Source organism: Ylistrum balloti, unplaced genomic scaffold (assembly GCF_031769215.1).
Source record: "Ylistrum balloti isolate Yb309-2 unplaced genomic scaffold, AGI_CSIRO_Ybal_v1 Utg369954, whole genome shotgun sequence".
Lineage (NCBI taxonomy): Eukaryota > Metazoa > Mollusca > Bivalvia > Pectinida > Pectinidae > Ylistrum > Ylistrum balloti.
Genome location: NW_026782055.1, coordinates 665,113 through 685,419, shown reverse-complemented (window position 1 = coordinate 685,419; position 20,307 = coordinate 665,113). Strand labels below are relative to the sequence as shown.

Genomic DNA, 20,307 nt, shown 5'->3' with positions numbered 1-20,307 from the left:
GTATGATAAAATAACACACAACACCAGGGGTGAGGTATGATATATAACACACACACCAGGGGTGAGGTATGATAAAATAACACACATACCAGGGGTGAGTTGTTACAAAATAACACACGACACCTGGGGTGAGTTGTTATAAAATAACACACACACCAGGGGTGAGGTATGATAAAATAACACACATACCAGGGGTACACACACACCAGGGGTGAGTTGTAAAATAACACACATACCAGGGGTAAAATAACACACGACACCTGGGGTGAGTTGTTATAAAATAACACACACACCAGGGGTGAGGTATGATAAAATAACACACATACCAGGGGTGAGTTGTTATAAAATAACACACGACACCTGGGGTGAGGTATGATAAATAACACACAACACCAGGGGTGAGGGGGGTGAGGTATGATATAATAACACACACACCAGGGGTGAGGGGGGGTGAGGTATGATATAATAACACACATACCAGGGGTGAGTTGTTATAAAATAACACACACACCAGGGGTGAGTTGATATATAACACACAACACCAGGGGTGAGGTATGATATATAACACACACACCAGGGGTGAGGTATGATAAAATAACACACAACACCAGGGGTGAGGTATGATATATAACACACACACCAGGGGTGAGGTATGATATATAACACACAACACCAGGGTTGAGGTATGATATATAACACACAACACCAGGGGTGAGGTATGATAAAATAACACACAACACCAGGGGTGAGGTATGATAAAATAACACACATACCAGGGGTGAGTTGTTATAAAATAACACACGACACCTGGGGTGAGTTGTTATAAAATAACACACACACCAGGGGCGAGGTATGATAAAATAACACACAACACCAGGGGTGAGGTATGATATATAACACACACACCAGGGGTGAGGTATGATATATAACACACAACACCAGGGGTGAGGTATGATATATAACACACAACACCAGGGGTGAGGTATGATATATAACACACAACACCAGGGTTGAGGTATGATATATAACACACAACACCAGGGTTGAGGTATGATATATAACACACAACACCAGGGTTGAGGTATGATATATAACACACAACACCAGGGGTGAGGTATGATATATAACACACAACACCAGGGGTGAGGTATGATATATAACACACAACACCAGGGGCGAGGTATGATATATAACACACAACACCAGGGGCGAGGTATGATATATAACACACAACACCAGGAGTGAGGTATGATATATAACACACAACACCAGGGGTGAGGTATGATATATAACACACAACACCAGGGGTGAGGTATGATATATAACACACAACACCAGGGGTGAGGTATGATATATAACACACAACACCAGGGGCGAGGTATGATAAAATAACACACAACATTAGGGGTGAGTTGTGATGTGTGTAAAGTTTCACTGATATCAGCCTGGGAGAAGTTGTGCGGAACAACAGTAATATGTTAAGTTTCAGCCTAATATTCTTTGAGGACTGGGGACAAAATGACAGTCACCAGTTGATGGCCATCAGACAGATCTGTTGCTATTTCAGATATCTTTCTCGAACAAATCAGACAAAAGTTTGTGCATTAACAGGCAGATATTCTTGTTATGCAACTATTTAAAGTCAGCCATGAGATCTCAATATTGGGGTAAATTTAGAAAGGACAACAGTCAAATGATCATACATGTATTTTATTACATTTATTAAAAAAATACAGATTTAGTTTACAAGTATAGAAACTCATGATAAAACATATTTATACCGTTTTTTTCCTATCAGAATTAAAAATAAAAGAAACTTCCAAGTTCAAACCAAACCATAAACTCCTTATTTGAATATGGAAACAAGAGGACCAAACACCATGCATGACTCACCTAGCTAATTTAGCTATTAAGCCATTTAAAAATTACAAAAAATATCCTTGTTTGGAAGAAGGACTTTGAAAAACTTACATTTCCCGAGTTGAGCCTTATGGGGCAGGGATGCACCGTTTATACAGAACTTAGTACCCCTTCACCAAAGAATGCTTCAGACCAAATTTGGGCAAAATCCAATCATTCCAACAGGAGAGGGATTTTAAAATTTCCCATTTTGGGCCCGCCCTTCAAGCCCCTGGGTGCATGACCACCATTTGTTTCACTTTCCCTAGGGATGCTTCAGACTAAGACAAAATCATGTAAGTCATTTTTGACTTGTAGTGATTTGTATAAAAAAGTTGACGGACGGACAGAAGAATGGATGCCGGATGCTGTGGTATGCCATAACCTTGTTTGGCCTGAAGAGCCAAGTGAGCTAAAAAGATCAAACCATATACAATGTACCTGTATAAGTCTCTCAATATATAAAAACTTTGATCAAATTGAACCTAATTCAAATTCAGTATAGCATCAACATCAATGAAACCAAGTATATAAATTCGGTGATACTGACCGAGCATTATGTGACCACTTCAGTTGTACCAGCTGGGGACAGATAAACTTTAAGTTTAAGGGATTGGCACAAACCTGAGTTCCCTCAGGCAGTACTGGTAAGGACTGACACAAACCTATAGTCCCCACTGGTAGTACTGTTGGGGACTGACACAAACCTATAGCCCCCACTGGTAGTATAGGTGGGAACTGACATAAACATATAGCCCCCACTGGTAGTATAGGTAAGGACTGACATAAACCTATAGCCCCAACTGGTAGTATAGGTAAGGTCTGACATAAACCTATAGCCCCAACTGGTAGTATAGGTGGGGACTGACACAAACCTATAGCCCCAACTGGTAGTATAGGTGGGGACTGACACAAACCTAGAGCACCCACTGGTAGTATAGGTGGGGACTGACACAAACCTATAGCCCCCACTGGTAGTATAGGTGGGGACTGACACAAACCTATAGCCCCCACTGGTAGTATAGGTAAGGACTGACATAAACCTATAGCCCCAACTGGTAGTATAGGTGGGGACTGACACAAACCTATAGCCCCCACTGGTAGTATAGGTGGGGACTGACACAAACCTATAGCCCCCACTGGTAGTATAGGTGGGGACTGACACAAACCTATAGCCCCCACTGGTAGTATAGGTGGGGACTGACATAAACCTATAGCCCCCACTGGTAGTATAGGTGGGACTGACACAAACCTATAGCCCCCACTGGTAGTATAGGTGGGAACTGACACAAACCTATAGCCCCCACTGGTAGTATAGGTGGGGACTGACACAAACCTATAGCCCCCACTGGTAGTATAGGTGGGAACTGACACAAACCTATAGCCCCCACTGGTGGTATAGGTAGGGACTGACACAAACCTATAGCCCCCACTGGTAGTATAGGTGGGGACTGACACAAACCTATAGCCCCCACTGGTAGTATAGGTAGGGACTGACACAAACCTATAGCCCCCACTGGTAGTATAGGTGGGGACTGATACAAACCTATAGCCCCCACTGGTAGTATAGGTGGGAACTGACACAAACCTATAACCCCCACTGGTAGTATAGGTAAGGACTGACATAAACATAGAGCCCCCACTGGTAGTATAGGTGGGGACTGACACAAACCTATAGCCCCCACTGGTAGTATAGGTGGGAACTGACACAAACCTATAGCCCCCACTGGTAGTATAGGTAGGGACTGACACAAACCTATTGCCCCCACTGGTAGTATAGGTAAGGACTGACACAAACCTATAGCCCCCACTGGTAGTATAGGTAGGGACTGACACAAACCTATAGCCCCCACTGGTAGTATAGGTAGGGACTGACACAAACCTATAGCCCCCACTGGTAGTATAGGTGGGTATAGGTGGGGACTGACACAAACCTATAGCCCCCACTGGTAGTATAGGTAGGGACTGACACAAACCTATAGCCCCCACTGGTAGTATAGGTAGGGACTGACACAAACCTATAGCCCCCACTGGTAGTACTGTTGGGGACTGACACAAACCTATAGCCCCCACTGGTAGTATAGGTAAGGACTGACACAAACCTATAGCCCCCACTGGTAGTATAGGTGGGAACTGACATAAACATATAGCCCCCACTGGTAGTAGAGGTGGGGACTGACATAAACCTATAGCCCCCACTGGTAGTATAGGTGGGGACTGACACAAACCTTTTTAAAACCTGCATACATTATTACCCCCAAGATCTATAGAGAGGATCTGACATGGGCTTCCAATAAACAGGAGATTTTTTAAACCAAAGATTTTTTTCTTCCTACTCAGTCTTGGTGACATAAGTGGAAATTTGTGATGAGTTTCAGATATATAGTATACCAGGTAAAATGGACACTCATGTGAGATTATGTTTATCACATTACTTAGATATTTTGTGAGGATTTTCGGCAAAAAAAAATAAAAACAAAAAACACATTAAAATCTGAATAGTGATACTCTCACTCTGTGTCTCTTATTTTGTGACATCATAATGCATGTGTACATGAAGTTTTCACATCACAATAATTGAAACTATGGGAACCTTCAGCCAATCACTGCTCAGCTAGATATTGTAACTGGTACACATGTAACTACAACACAATTGATGTCCTGGGTGTTATTACACAAATAACAGGGTACATGTATGTGATAGATATTTATGGGTACATACATCAGTTAGAGAAGAGAAATAATCTAAACAAACTCTACCTGTGAAAATACCATGAATATAATGTACATTTATTTACATATTAAAATTTCTATATTATTTTTTGCAAATAAAATGTTATCTTCCACCTCTATGTTGCTTTTGTGGAACTGGAGCCATTAAGCAGAGAAAAAAACATTTGATACTAAAAAATGTATTCAATACAGCACAATATTTATATACAGAAGCATTACAGCTATGACCATAGACATGGAACAGAAACCACATGCCAGTATAACTTTGGATCAACAACATGTATATTTCAGTGAATGATGTCACTCATCTTGCTTTTATTTGCAGGAGCTACATGGGGTATGAAAGGAAAATGATAATGATGTAATTGTAGAAGCCTACTTGACTCTGTTGACTGGAGCTCAAGATCAGATAGTTTCACAAGTCTACAAGCAAGCAAGTTTTCTCATTAAGTTATTCTTGGTAGTGATGTCTGTTTCAGTATCAAAAGTGAGGTAGACCTTTGATTAAGGTAGACAGCTGGTATACCAGTATATAGAATCATGTTTGACAAAGGGTTACCTTCACATCAATGGTTGATATTACTGGGTATTTACAAACACAATTTCTTACTCATCCAGTCAAGGAAAATCTATCTTCAATGATTCCTGTCCATTTGGGTAATTATTGTAAAAACACGACAGGATTTCATACGCTATATTTTTCATAGACATTTTCATGATTTATGATTTGATTCCCTTTTCAAAAACCACAAATACAGTGTCGCCAATTCAACAGACTTCATCAGGTCAACCTAATACTGGTCGTATCATTACCTGCTTAAATCATTTAAAATACTTTACTTCTGATCCATATTTAAAAAATTCTAAATCATTTTTTGGATCTAAATGAATGTAAATAATAATGTTCAAACATAAGATTGTCTTAATACATACTATTGATCATAAATGATGATAGGGCCCTTGGGCTATGAGGAGATATTTGTTGACAATAGGTTAACGACACTGCAATCACAGATTTTCCTGCCTATGAAGATATAGATTATGTTTGCTGACATGGTTAAAATACACTCCACACCAAATGAATTGAATATTCATAGATGTTTTTTCTAGCAATGTAAACAATGTACTTTTTCCACCATAATCTTCTTTTACACTTTATAGATTTACAAAGTCATTCAAGCAAATCCAATGAATTTTCAAGTTGAAACACATCTGTATGATCCAGGATCACCGTTTAACATTTCCAGACACATGTGAATGTATTTCTAATCTTTGTTTTTAGCGTAGATAATAAATCTTTTATTTTTGCACATAATTGATGGGGAAGAGTCCCACTTCATTTGTTCTCTCGTTTCTCCCTCTCCACCAAGATTCATCATCGACTTTCTCCAGCACTGTAATGCCATCTCCCTTTTTAAATTGTAATTCATCAGGAGCACCGGAGTCGAAATCGTACAAACATTTGACCTGCTGAGGAAGTTTATGTGATTAGTATATGACAATTTCCTGAGGAATTCACAGAACAGGATAATGATTTTCTGTAATGTGTTACAAAAAATGTTTAATCAAAGACTATCAAAAGCAATGTGATGAAAAGTATTAAAAACATCTGTTACAAAGCAAGAGACAACTTGACAGGAAAGATCCCAGGCATCAAAAAGTCAAAGACACTCATTTCAGTTTCATCACTTTCTCACAAAATTTCAGCTCAGTTGCACAAGTGGAACTTGAAAGTTTAAAATGTGTTTTCAAAATGACTGCTATGGCAGCCATTTTCAATTTCTGATCAACCTAATATCAACCTTTTCCACTGCTTTTCTAAAAACAGACAGCAAACAGATTTTATGAATTGATAATGCCAAAAACTTTCTCCAACACAAAAATTGTATTTAAGACATAAGACTCCTCTATTTTTGATGGAAGCAGTTCAAAAATTATTGAAAGATTGGTCTTTTAAAAATTTATCTTACATTGGAAGAGTAGCAATCATTCGAACTCTAGCATTGTCTATTTTTATTCAGACATGAACTGTCCTTCTGGACCCACCTTCATATATTACAAATGAGCTACAAAAATGTTTTTTTTTGTTTTTTTGTGGGATGGAAAGCCAGACAAAATAAAGAGAAATATTATGTATAGTGACTATGGAAATGGGGGATTGTGTCTTCCACATGTTTTAAGTTTTTGTCATTCTCTCAAGATGCCTTGGATAAAAAAAATCATTGATCCCTTGAACCATTCAGCATGGAAAATACTACTCATAGATGAATTGGAGGATGTTGAAGGGGATAATATTTTTAAAATGACCTAAGAAGGATTAACAGAATTATCAAAGCATTTTAATACTTTCTGGAGAGAAGTGCTTACCGCTTGGGCTTCTATACAAGGAAATGTGTCCCCCACAACCCCTGAAGAAGTGGTATCACAGCCTATCTTTTTTAATAGTTTTATTAAAAGAGACAATAGATGGTTTTTTTATAAACATTGGTGTAAAAAGGGCATATTTTTTGTTTCTGACTTACTAGAAAACAATATACTTATGTCTTATGATAATTTCTCTATTAAGTATAACATTAATGTGAATTATTTAGACTACAATGGCGTTATTAATGTCATACCAAGAAATTGGAAAGCAATTCTGCAGAATGTAAATGTTGATACACCTACTGTTGAATATAAATTAATCAATTACCTCCCTACACATGATAAAGTAACAAAATATTTTTATCATATTCTTATTCATTTATTTTCTGAAAAGCCAATAAGTAGTCAAAGAAAATGGCAAGAAATTCTTACTACTGATATCAGTGAAGAAACTTGGGAACTGATTAATCTCATGCCAAGGGAGGTAACTGATGATACAAAACTTATAAACTTTCAGTATAAAATAATACACAATATATTGTTTACTAATACAAAGTTAATGAAATGCAAACTAACAGAAACTGAAAGATGTACTTTCTGTATAAATGAGAGGGAAATTATTATTCACCTGTTCTGGGAATGTAGTGTTGTCACAACTTTTTGGCTTTTGTTGATGGAAATGCTAGAAAATAAATACCAAATAACCTTACTTAGGCATCGTAAAAATCTTTATTTTTGGTGTAACAGATGTAGATATGGAACACCGATATGAAATTAATTTTTTACTTATTCTCATGTAAGTTGAAAAATACGGTACCTACAATTTCTGAAGGGAAAAAATACATTAACTATCATAATAAAATAGAAGATATGGGAATATATGCATATACATATAAAAAACAAGAAAAGATAAAAAAAACAAATGGATTTTTATCAATCAGTTATTAAGTTAAGATAATCTGCTGATTAAAATAAAAATTATACAATTATACTTTAAGTTACCAACTTGACATACAGATATATGCACATGGTTTCTTTTTGTGAAAATATGGTATATTACTAAGTACATGTGTATACAAATTTATATCATTATGTGTAAGATGTAAGTTCAATATACATATGTGTACCTCTAAAGTATCTCTATATACAAATTTATATCATTGTGTAAGTTGGATAGTACAGTATGCTATTTAAAAGTATGTGTGTATACAAATTTATATCACTGTGTGTAAGTTGTATAGTACAGTATGCTACTAAAATGTATGTGTGTATACAAATTTGGATCATTGTTAGGTGAGATTGTATAGTTGTATGTGATTATGGAGAAAAACTTGAATAAAAAAAAATTTTTACCTGTAGTAATTTATTAGTGATTTTTACTTGTAGTAATCTATTTGTCATCTTGACCTGTAGTAGTAATCTATTTGTCATCTTTATATATAGTAATCTATTAGTGATTTTTATCTGTAGTAATCTATTAGTGATTTTTACCGGTAGTAGTTTATAAGTGATATGTATTACAGTAGAAACTTACCTGTGTCTCTTCACCCCCTTCCTATAAAAATACAAAGTGGTACAGACAAAATGAATAAATGCATGAATTACTGATTTCAAACAAAATAGAATTAAAGAGAAATAGCTGAAAGCATTTTTGGAAGCAATGATAGTGGGTCTAGGTCATTAATTTGAACAAACTTGGTAGCTCTCCCAGCATGCTATAGTCCCAATATCTGAACTGTTGGTAAAACTCATTGACATGTATTTGATACAACATCCTAAAAGCTTATTTTTTTTTGTTATATTAAAACGAAGTTATTTAAAGATTTTAAGATATTTGACACCTATGACCTTGAAAGTGGATTAAGGTCATTCACTTGAACAAACTTGGAAGCCTTTCATCCCAACATGCTACTGACCAAATGTCAGGCCTTTGGACCTTTCATTATTGAGAAGAAGTTGTTTGAAGATATCAATTATGTGACCCCTTAGACCTTGAAAATCAGCCAAGGTCATTAATTTGGTAGCCCTTCATCCCAGCATGCTTCAGTCCAAATATAAGAACTCTGGGTCTTTCAGGTATTGAGAAGAAGTCACAAATGTAAATTGTTTACAATGCAAGATGCACAACAGACGTTGCACAATCCTGGTCAAAAGATTATCTCAATAGGTCAAGTCTCAGGTGACACAAAATGCAATATTATTTTTTTGTTTTTATAACATAAAGCCAATAAAACCTGTATCACTCACTGTGTTTCTTTGGCTGAAATTACTTCATCCAAACTAAAGAAAATGGAATTCTGAAGGTCTACATCTATTTCACCACTGGGCCTCAACCATCTGCACCCGGGGGGGGTCAGCAAAAATCATTTATACAAAATTCCCCTTCACCAAAACATGCTTCAGACCAAATTGGGACAAAATCTAGGCTTTTATGGAGGATTTAAGAAGGATTTTAAAGAATTTACTCTATTTCTGAAATTGGATACCTCTGGCCATGGTGGACTAAGACCTACTGTTCACACAAAATTAATTCCCGTTAGTCCTAGGATTCCTCAGAAAAAAGTGGGAGAGAATCCTGAATTTTCTCCATTTTCCCCATTGGGCCCTGCCCGAGGGGTCCCCAAGATCCACCCTTTAGACAAAAATGTTTTCCTTTCAACCAAGGATGTTCAGACCAAATAGGGACAGAACTCAATAATGCATATCTTCAGGCCAGGCGGGCTAAAAAATCGGAGATTAGGTGAAGGTAGTAACCTAATTTCGGAACCTGATTTTTAACTGTTGCTACACAGTATTGTTTTTACTGTACATAATATAAATATACAAACCTTTGGTGTACCTTTCAAAAGAATGGTTTCTGTTCGACTGACGGAGACTGTTTTGTGGTGTTCTATCAGCTGACTGATGGAGGAAAACTTTACTACCCACAAAAAGAATTTACCAGATCCATCTCGTAAAATTTTGAAATGTTGTACACCAGATTTAAATCTGAAAAAAAAATTATAATAAAGAAATTTAAAGCAAGATACCACAGTCATTAAGAATTTATAATGTATAAATTTCAAGAAGAAATGATAACAAGAGGGACATGGCCATTTACAGTCTTCTGATAACCTATGTATGAATGGACAAAGGACATAATTTACAGATGGTGGTCTCACACATCTGATGACCTCTCAAAATGATATTTCAGCCCACTTTTATCAATTTAAGCATAAGGGAGAAAAGCATTCTGAAGCAAGATCATTGACTAACTTTCCCATTTTATACCCCACTCCCAGGTCCCTAGGGGTCAAATAAACTTTCTGAACACAAGAAAGGATAACCCACCTGCTACAACGTTTCAGGTCAAATTTGGTTGAAATCTACCCAAGAATTAAGAAGGACTAGTGTTTTGAAGCAAAATATTGACTAACATTCCCATTTTAGGCCCTGTCCCTAAGTCCCTTGGAGTCAAATCAACTTTCTGAATTTCAGAATTTAAGAAATAATTCCCGACCCAAAATGATGTTTCAGATCAAATTTGGTTGAAATCTGCTCAGGCATTAATAAGAAGCAGCATTTTGAATCAAAATATTGCCTAATTTCCCCTTTTGAGGCCCCATTACCAGTCCCTAGGGATTAAATCAAATTTCTGAACTTAAGAAATAATTGCCTACCCTAATTGATGAATTAGGCCCAAGCTTGTTGTAATCCACCCAAGCCAAAAAGGAGGAGAAGGGTTTTAAAACTAACTCAGCACCTCCCCCCTTTGGAGCCTTGTCCCTCAACCCCTAGAGGACAAATCAAAATTATGAAAATATTTTTCATAACCATAAAATGAATGAGGTGATAACATTGATCATCTTACAACAACACACCAGTGATTTCGTACCTCACTGACAATGAAAACTCTCCGGGTGTACTTTCACTATCCCTTAAGAGAAAATTGATTTCGTACCCCTAGAGGACAAATCAAAATTATGAAAATATTTTTCATAACCATAAAATGAATGAGGTGATAACATTGATCATCTTACAACAACACACCAGACAATGACAATGAAAACTCTCCGGGTGTACTTTCACTATCCCTTAAGAGAAAATATCCATCAGCATGGTCATCTTTTAGAAGCATGTCTTCTGCTTTCTTTCTTGAAATTTTTCTTTTATACCAACTAGCATAAGAAACAAAAAAAGATCAAACCTGAAAATAAGTATTGGTGACAATCATCATAGCATAATTATTTTCCTGTCTTAGTAATTTCACAATACAAATTATCACAAGTGTAACAGGTGTAAAATGTACAGGGTAACCACAATTAAGGGTTTTCATAAGTGCTATGTATAGATTTTATTTCTAAATACTGTGCATCCTCATATCAATTTCTGATGCAAATTGACCACAAGTCCCATTTTTCACTTTTAAATTACAGTAATAGCTCACTCCTGTGGCACCAAATTAAGGTAATTCATTGGCACCATTCCTTTTTTTCGAGTTGAATCTTTGCAGTTAACGGCAGTCCGCCATTCATCCTCGTTACTTCCATCCAGTACCTAGAAAAAATATAAAAACAAAATATCAGTTTGCAGAACAATTATCTAGAAAATATATCAAGACACTCATACAGCATCATTCTGGAATCATGAACAAAAATGTGCATAATAGGGAATGGAGCTTATATTCTGCCCAGAGCATCCACAAAAAGTCCTACCAAGACAGTTTGTTACAAAGAGGGACAAATCAATATACTCTCATCCAGTATGTTGCATGTGAAATATGAATATTCCTTGTCATTCAGTAGTTGCATATATTAATAGCCTTATCAGAGCTAAGGGCCTTTTGGTTATTCAGAAGTATTCCTTTAAAAATTTTAACATGTTTGATTCCGTATGTGAATCTGAAAGTTTGCCAAAGTCATTCATTTATACAAACTTGATTGCCTTTCATACCAGTATGCTCCAAGCCTAATATAATATCTCTGTGCCTTCTGGTCCATGGGAAGAAACTGTTAAAAGATTTTAACACATCCTACCCCTGATCCCAGCATACAACTGGCAACATATCTTGACTATTTGGGCTGGTGAGCTAACAACACTGGTCTATACTATCCTATGTGTCTAATGGAGAGATTTAACTGCACTCTGCTCCGGACAGGAAACCACATGTACCAGCTCCGATGGATGGAACAGCACCCATCAAGATTCAAAGGGTCACCCTCCTTACTTTTTGATGTATGGATGTAATTTCGGACTCCCTGTGGACATGACATTTTGAGTCCACACTGCACCAACAGTATAATTTCCAACTAGCTATGTGGATTCACTCTAAAAGCAGCTTGCTAGGTTTATGATATCACAACTCTGAGAGAGCAAAATCTATGAAGATGTTACTTCACAGGTCATCAACTCCACAGAGGAGATGCTGGTATTGGGAGTTGGTGTTTCAGACAACACTTCTTCTATACAGCTCATCAAGCCGTCAGGGAAAAAGATAAAAAGAAATTGGATAATGGAAATGAGTCTTTGGGAAGAACAAACTTCTAGATGATGAAAATTAAAGCTTCTCATGAAGCTGCACCAAAAATGTCAAGCAAAGATAGTAAATACTATGCTGGATGGGAAGATGTAGGATTCTTTGCTCTCAACAAACCTAGGAAGAAACAAATTCAGGATTCAAACAAATATCGCAATCACACTGACCTGTATATGAATTGTACCCAGTTCACCTTCAGTTCACCTTCTTGATGGAAGAGATTAACAATAAGATCCTTAAAACTGAGTCAGCAAAGAAACCAAGTGAACAGGTTCCGCTCTAGCTAGACAATGATTCATAATAGACGTTATGCTCAAAGTTACACTTGCTAGCATAGACTTTAATTTACTGTTGTAAAGTTCACTTTATATACAAAGAGGAAAAAGAAATGCAACTTCAATTCTATGGTTAATAAAATAAAATTAATAAGCAATACGCCTAAATGTGAAATGCAACAGTTGACTTTGAATACACAAAGTTGAAATAATGCAGTCGTCAGACCAATCCCTAATATGGTGTGTGCCCTCCTGGAACAGCTGTTGCATCGCTAATTCTGCATGGCATAAGGACACTGACAGTCTAGAGGAATGCTATTCCATTCCTAAGGAAGTGTGTTACCCAATCGACAGAGGTTATTTGGGATGTTTGTTTAATTCCAAACTCTTTTAATTCATCCAACAAGTGTTCAATTGGAGACAAATTGGGGCTATATGGAGGCAAATCAATAGGGACTATGTTCTGGGTTACAAGAAAATCCCTACAATGTGTGTCATAACATTATCATGCTGAAATGATATTATAAAAGGCACCACAAAGGCCTCAGGATGTCATTTTGATAACGAAATGTTGTTAAATTCATGATAATTATCACTAAAGGTGTTTTTAAACTATTGGAAATAGCTTTCCAAACCATCACGGATCCAACCAAACAACTGTTGTGTTCCAGATCACAAACATTTTGCATAACGTAAATTGAGATTCATCCATGAAGAGCATATTCCTCCAAAGTCTCATAAGAATACATATGGGCACATACGACATCAACATGCTCAAAATTGAGTTGTCAGTGGCAAGTCAACGTGTTAGTGATATGAGCCTAAATTTGTCTCTCGCCATCTATTTCTCACAGTTTTTGGGTGAATGGGTCAAAACAATCAAACAGACCTTTTTTGTGTCATTTTCGATTTAACATGTACACAAATAAATAAACCACATAATCTAAGTAATCACATAATTTCTTCATCATACATGTATCTAATTCATAATTCTTGATACTGCTACATCTGGCAGCTTCATGGCTGCTAGTACACTGTGAAAGGTTCATTATCCTAAAATATACAGACACCTGTCATTGCCTAGTTCCAACCTCTAAGCATACCTTCCTAAATTTCTATTTCATGTATCATGTAGCAGTGTTGTGAACAGGTTTTTTTAAGAAGAGAAAGAAATCTAAAACTGCATGTAGCATGTAAGGAACCCACCAAAAGTAGCACTTTGTCCTTGTTCTGCTACACCTGGTTCTAATATCTTAAAAATAATTATTACAAATATTGCCAGAAAGCTCAGAAACTTCAGATTAATGATTGTGGATTCTTCCTCTGGAAAATGTTGAAAATATTTTGTAAATATTGTCCCTCTACGATAAATCATCATTTATTAGTGCAGACATAAATTAGTGCAGTCGGAAGGGTTCAATTCCTGAAATCTGTTTCTAAAATTAGACACCAGAGTTTCTATTAAGACAGCAGAGACATGCATTAATGATCCATTAGTCTCTATATGTGCATATTCCACAGGTAATAATCTAATACTCCTCTTACATTTAATATGTTTATGTATATTCAATAATATTCTACAATTAAAGAAGCTGTGTTTCTTCATCTTTTCAATGTATAATGGTATTATGTCATCACCCTCTATTACATATGACCATATATCAACTTCTGTTCACACGACACAGATGGTTATGGTTATACAAAACCCCCATGTTGTGCTATATATATATATATGTATTTCTGTGATGTCAGGTGCTACCTGCATTCATCAATTAACTCAATAAAGCAGCCACAGAAATTTCAAGTACAGATGAAGAAAGATGGTGTTCAGATATAACATTATATGTATGTTAATTTTCCGTTCAATTCCATTCTTATTTCATCACTGTCAAACCATTTGTTAGAATGATCCATAAAATTTGAAAAATAATAGAGGAGTATGTTCCTTTTGCTGAACAAAAGAATTCACGTTTTCCTTAACATTAAGATATTCACAGCTGTTATAACACTGATATTTGAGGTCTATCTTAGGCTAATGCCTGAAAAGTGACTCCACTCGAGCTATCTTAAGAGTAGGAACTCGAGAGAGTTCACACTGTTTTATGAGTTGTCTCCCCTACACCGCGTTGCTCCTTTTCATTTATAAATAACATTACATGGTCAATGTTGTCTCATGTCACGAATAACCCTGAATATAAAATTGCTTTTTTAAATTTAGAAAATGTCTATCCTTTGTTGAAACACTATTTTTCGCCAATATAAATAGCCCAGAACGGTAATATTCCTATAGAATGCCTTCCATCCTCAGGCCTAAGATTTTGACAGTTTCAGGAAGTCGGATGAATGACACACCTATTTTGATTCACAAAAACGGTGATTGTATGCCATTACTCGACTGTCTTTGCTCATCTGGGATATCATCAGCGCAATTTTGTTTGTACTTACAAGTAATATGTCATCCTTATCGAATCCCAATTCGTCGGAATGATTTGGGACGAAGCTGTATAATGCCTTCGCTTCCATCTTGGAAATAAAAATGAAGGGAGATAACCGATGAAAAAACCCACACATCCGCGTGTCGTGTCAAACCTGAGAAGTCAAAATATATTTGTCCTATTTATTTTAACGTGTAAGAAAAAGTGTCGTATTTATTTTAAAACAAAAATATCTCCAACAACCCGTGTTATCAAAAGATGCAATAGTTTATATATAAACGCGAATTGCTTTTACAAAACGAAAGAGAAACTTCGTGACACATTAATCTGAATCATGTTCAATGCCTAACGTGGACAGATAATTTAAGATTTTTTTTATTTATTCAAACATTTTGAGCTATTATATTATAAGAAAAACATGTATATCGATGGAAAATCACCAATTTTATTATTATTAGCAGACGCATCATCCGTGGCCGCATTTAAATTCAGGAAAAACCACCACTTGAAAGTCGGACTTAAATATACCCATTGTCCGTGCTTGAAAGGTGTAGAACCCGGAAGTGAAACTAAGATGTTTCTCTGGTGACATGACAGTGTGTTACCATTGTAAATAAACAGTCCTATTTCAACAGTCGGTTTTTAGCAACATCGTCCATAGGTCATTTCCAAAACAGACCCACGAATTCCAGTCCAAACAAGATATTTGTATAAAAGTCGTGTTTTCGAACTGTGTTCTTTTAGCTCAGTAGAGCTGTATATTCTTGAGACTAAAAGCTGTGAAAATTGTGGTGGTGCAATCGCTGGTTTAGTTTATTTATAGACTAGCTTATGTACTTGTCATGTACTTTACCGGTATTAGGAAGTATTAACGTCTCATTTTTCAACATTTTTCAAAAGGTAATGAAGATTGCCATCGTCATTTGTGTGCACGTTTTTAACTTAAAAATTCTATTTGTGGATGGGATAAAAAAAAATGATGCCAAAATTTTCCGTTATTTCTTATTCCAGAAAAGAGAGTATTCTGATATCATAGGTTTTCTGTGATTGTTGATTCTGGGTTCAAATTGCTTTCAGATACTTTCGAGAATTTTAAAGAGGTAGGACGAGACAATAATAGATATAAGAGCTATTCAATTAGATTTTCAGAATATGTACGGAAATGATTACGAACGAGTCATGGCTAATTGCTTTGTTTGTTTTATAATTGTTTCTTGGTAAATATCCATATTTATATAACTAACTTGTATAACCAGTTCCGTGTCAATAACTATCGGACGAAGTGATCCTTAGGTAATGGCCGTAATGATAATTGTTGTACTGAGCAATGTTATACAGAACATCTCCTTATTCGAAATTTATTTCATATCCCACTTTAACGAAGATACCGTCAAGTGCACACACATATGTACCTATACCGATATATGTAAGATCTTCTAAATTGACAATGCGTTACATACCATGGCTATTTTTATCTCCTCCCATGAACACAAGAGTAATTATGTTCTCAAAATATTGCTACCGTCTGTGCACAGCTCATACTTCAGACGTTCTAAATGACGACATGCATTCATATAATAAAATGTGATGGTTTTATTCACAACAGATTTTGTTGAACTTAGTTGTAACACTCTGATTTCTATAATAATCACTGAAGGTGGTTATTTTTGTCGGCGATTTTAAATATGGCTATTAATGCTATCACGGATTTAAATAAGAAAATAACTCGATTATTACGGACTAGTTGATGTGGAACAAATGTATGCTCACTCATCCATGACTGACCTCATTGTACCTGTTGGCTATAGTGCCTACGACTTGATAATCGCTGAGGGGACGTAACCCATGGTATACCGTAGAAATAGCTGCATGTGATGTATGCGTTCACTAGAGAGTAAGCGCCTTGTTTTTAACCGTGATATAAATATAATTTTAATCAGTTTTAGCTTCGTATTAAAGATCCAAGACGCTTTTGATAGCATAATTCAGAAAAGTTCAAATTTGATAAGTTGTAAGGCAAAAGAGGGAGGACCAATAAAACATAGACAGCCATTTTGTTGTGCCATTTTCGATTCATGGCGCAACGTCATTGTCCATGACATCACTATTGATTTCCAGCTGGCAACGCAAATGAAAATCCCCACAGGGTATATTAAACTAGTAGTATATACATGTCTACCTGTACGTTGTGAAAATGGATCAGTCAACACATCTGTTGAGTAACAAGGCATACAAAAAGCTTCGAAACATCAAGAACACTCTTCAAATGATACTTTGCAATCCAAAGTTCACTGGGAAGACAAGTACACAAAATGATTTCATAAAATCCAAACAGACTTGAAATACCATTTGAAACACCCACCATTAGGAAAACACAAAGGACTCACCATTAGGAAAACACATAGGACTCACCATTAGGAAAACACAGAGGACTCACCATTAGGAAAACACAAAGGACTCACCATTAGGAAAACACAGTGGACTCACCATTAGGAAAACACATAGGACTCACCATTAGGAAAACACATAGGACTCACCATTAGGAAAACACATAGGACTCACCATTAGGAAAACACATAGGACTCACCATTAGGAAAACACATAGGACTCACCATTAGGAAAACACATAGGACTCACCATTAGGAAAACACATAGGACTCACCATTAGGAAAACACATAGGACTCACCATTAGGAAAACACATAGGACTCACCATTAGGAAAACACATAGGACTCACCATTAGGAAAACACATAGGACTCACCATTAGGAAAACACAAGGAGGACTCACCATTACACATAGGACTCACCATTAGGAAAACACATAGGACTCACCATTAGGAAAACACATAGGACTCACCATTAGGAAAACACATAGGACTCACCATTAGGAAAACACATAGGACTCACCATTAGGAAAACACATAGGACTCACCATTAGGAAAACACATCGGACTCACCATTAGGAAAACACATAGGACTCACCATTAGGAAAACACATAGGACTCACCATTAGGAAAACACATAGGACTCACCATTAGGAAAACACATAGGACTCACCATTAGGAAAACACATAGGACTCACCATTAGGAAAACACATAGGACTCACCATTAGGAAAACACATAGGACTCACCATTAGGAAAACACATAGGACTCACCATTAGGAAAACACATAGGACTCACCATTAGGAAAACACATAGGACTCACCATTAGGAAAACACATAGGACTCACCATTAGGAAAACACATAGGACTCACCATTAGGAAAACACATAGGACTCACCATTAGGAAAACACATAGGACTCACCATTAGGAATTAAAAACACATAGGACTCACCATTAGGAAAACACATAGGACTCACCATTAGGAAAACACATAGGACTCACCATTAGGAAAACACATAGGACTCACCATTAGGAAAACACATAGGACTCACCATTAGGAAAACACATAGGACTCACCATTAGGAAAACACATAGGACTCACCATTAGGAAAACACATAGGACTCACCATTAGGAAAACACATAGGACTCACCATTAGGAAAACACATAGGACTCACCATTAGGAAAACACATAGGACTCACCATTAGGAAAACACATAGGACTCACCATTAGGAAAACACATAGGACTCACCATTAGGAAAACACATCGGACTCTCACCATTAGGAAAACACATAGGACTCACCATTAGGAAAACACATAGGACTCACCATTAGGAAAACACATAGGACTCACCATTAGGAAAACACATAGGACTCACCATTAGGAAAACACATAGGACTCACCATTAGGAAAACACATAGGACTCACCATTAGGAAAACACATAGGACTCACCATTAGGAAAACACATAGGACTCACCATTAGGAAAACACATAGGACTCACCATTAGGAAAACACATAGGACTCACCATTAGGAAAACACATAGGACTCACCATTAGGAAAACACATAGGACTCACCATTAGGAAAACACATAGGACTCACCATTAGGAAAACACATAGGACTCACCATTAGGAAAACACATAGGACTCACCATTAGGAAAACACATAGGACTCACCATTAGGAAAACACATAGGACTCACCATTAGGAAAACACATAGGACTCACCATTAGGAAAACACATAGGACTCACCATTAGGAAAACACATAGGACTCACCATTAGGAAAACACATAGGACTCACCATTAGGAAAACACATAGGACTCACCATTAGGAAAACACATAGGACTCACCATTAGGAAAACACATAGGACTCACCATTAGGAAAACACATAGGACTCACAATTAGGAAAACACATAGGACTCACCATTAGGAAAACACATAGGACTCACCATTAGGAAAACACATAGGACTCACATAGGACTCACCATTAGGAAAACACATAGGACTCACCATTAGGAAAACACATAGGACTCACCATTAGGAAAACAAAGAGGACTCACCATTAGGAAAACACATATGACTCACCATTAGGAAAACACATAGGACTCACCATTAGGAAAACACATAGGACTCACCATTAGGAAAACACATAGGACTCACCATTAGGAAAACACATAGGACTCACCATTAGGAAAACACATAGGACTCACCATTAGGAAAACACATAGGACTCACCATTAGGAAAACACATAGGACTCACCATTAGGAAAACACATAGGACTCACCATTAGGAAAACACATAGGACTCACCATTAGGAAAACACATAGGAAAACACATAGGACTCACCATTAGGAAAACACATAGGACTCACCATTAGGAAAACACATAGGACTCACCATTAGGAAAACACATAGGACTCACCATTAGGAAAACACATAGGACTCACCATTAGGAAAACACATAGGACTCACCATTAGGAAAACACATAGGACTCACCATTAGGAAAACACATAGGACTCACCATTAGGAAAACACATAGGACTCACCATTAGGAAAACACATAGGACTCACCATTAGGAAAACACATAGGACTCACCATTAGGAAAACACATAGGACTCACCATTAGGAAAACACATAGGACTCACCATTAGGAAAACACATAGGACTCACCATTAGGAAAACACATAGGACTC

General features: G+C 36.7%; 2 protein-coding genes across 5 annotated transcripts; both read right to left on the bottom strand.

Annotated features, from left to right (window-relative positions):
- Nucleotides 1–1,692: 1,692 nt before the first annotated feature.
- LOC132547388 (MAGE-like protein 2) lies at nt 1,693–3,806 on the bottom strand. 3 transcript variants are annotated; one of them, XM_060211146.1, is made up of 2 exons: nt 2,757–3,806; nt 1,693–2,672 (listed from the first exon to the last, which is right to left on the bottom strand). In XM_060211146.1, exons 1-2 carry the CDS (start codon nt 3,529–3,531, stop codon nt 2,413–2,415), a joined length of 1,035 nt encoding a protein of 344 aa, XP_060067129.1. In that variant the 5' UTR covers nt 3,532–3,806; the 3' UTR covers nt 1,693–2,412. The 3 variants fall into 3 exon arrangements, with proteins under 3 accessions (XP_060067129.1, XP_060067130.1, XP_060067128.1); XM_060211147.1 differs by having other exon boundaries at nt 1,693–2,630; XM_060211145.1 differs by having other exon boundaries at nt 1,693–2,924; nt 2,967–3,806.
- Nucleotides 3,807–3,815: 9 nt separating this feature from the next.
- On the bottom strand, nt 3,816–15,311 carry LOC132547389 (growth factor receptor-bound protein 2-like). 2 transcript variants are annotated; one of them, XM_060211148.1, is made up of 8 exons: nt 15,232–15,311; nt 11,423–11,532; nt 11,093–11,153; nt 10,871–10,938; nt 9,825–9,984; nt 8,531–8,551; nt 7,625–7,678; nt 3,816–6,102 (listed from the first exon to the last, which is right to left on the bottom strand). In XM_060211148.1, exons 1-8 carry the CDS (start codon nt 15,307–15,309, stop codon nt 5,932–5,934), a joined length of 723 nt encoding a protein of 240 aa, XP_060067131.1. In that variant the 5' UTR covers nt 15,310–15,311; the 3' UTR covers nt 3,816–5,931. The 2 variants fall into 2 exon arrangements, 1 of the variants encoding a protein (XP_060067131.1); XR_009554110.1 differs by lacking the exons at nt 11,093–11,153; nt 11,423–11,532; nt 15,232–15,311 and having other exon boundaries at nt 3,816–6,099; nt 10,871–10,925.
- Nucleotides 15,312–20,307: the final 4,996 nt, after the last annotated feature.

Bases quoted from the DNA above. Each gene is read 5' to 3' on its own strand.
- LOC132547388 (XM_060211145.1), bottom strand. From the start codon at position 3,531: ATGTTTATGTCAGTCCTTACCTATACTACCAGTGGGGGTTATAGGTTT. The intron at 2,925-2,966 runs CTATACTACCAG...GTCAGTCCTTAC, and splicing joins AGGTTTGTGTCAGTCCCCAC to CTATACTACCAGTGGGGGCT.
- LOC132547389 (XM_060211148.1), bottom strand. From the start codon at position 15,309: ATGGAAGCGAAGGCATTATACAGCTTCGTCCCAAATCATTCCGACGAA. The intron at 11,533-15,231 runs GTAAGTACAAAC...TATTTTTTCTAG, and splicing joins ATAAGGATGACATATTACTT to GTACTGGATGGAAGTAACGA. The intron at 7,679-8,530 runs GTAAGTTTCTAC...TTTATTTTCTAG, and splicing joins AAGGGGGTGAAGAGACACAG to CATTTCCATCAACAAAAGCC.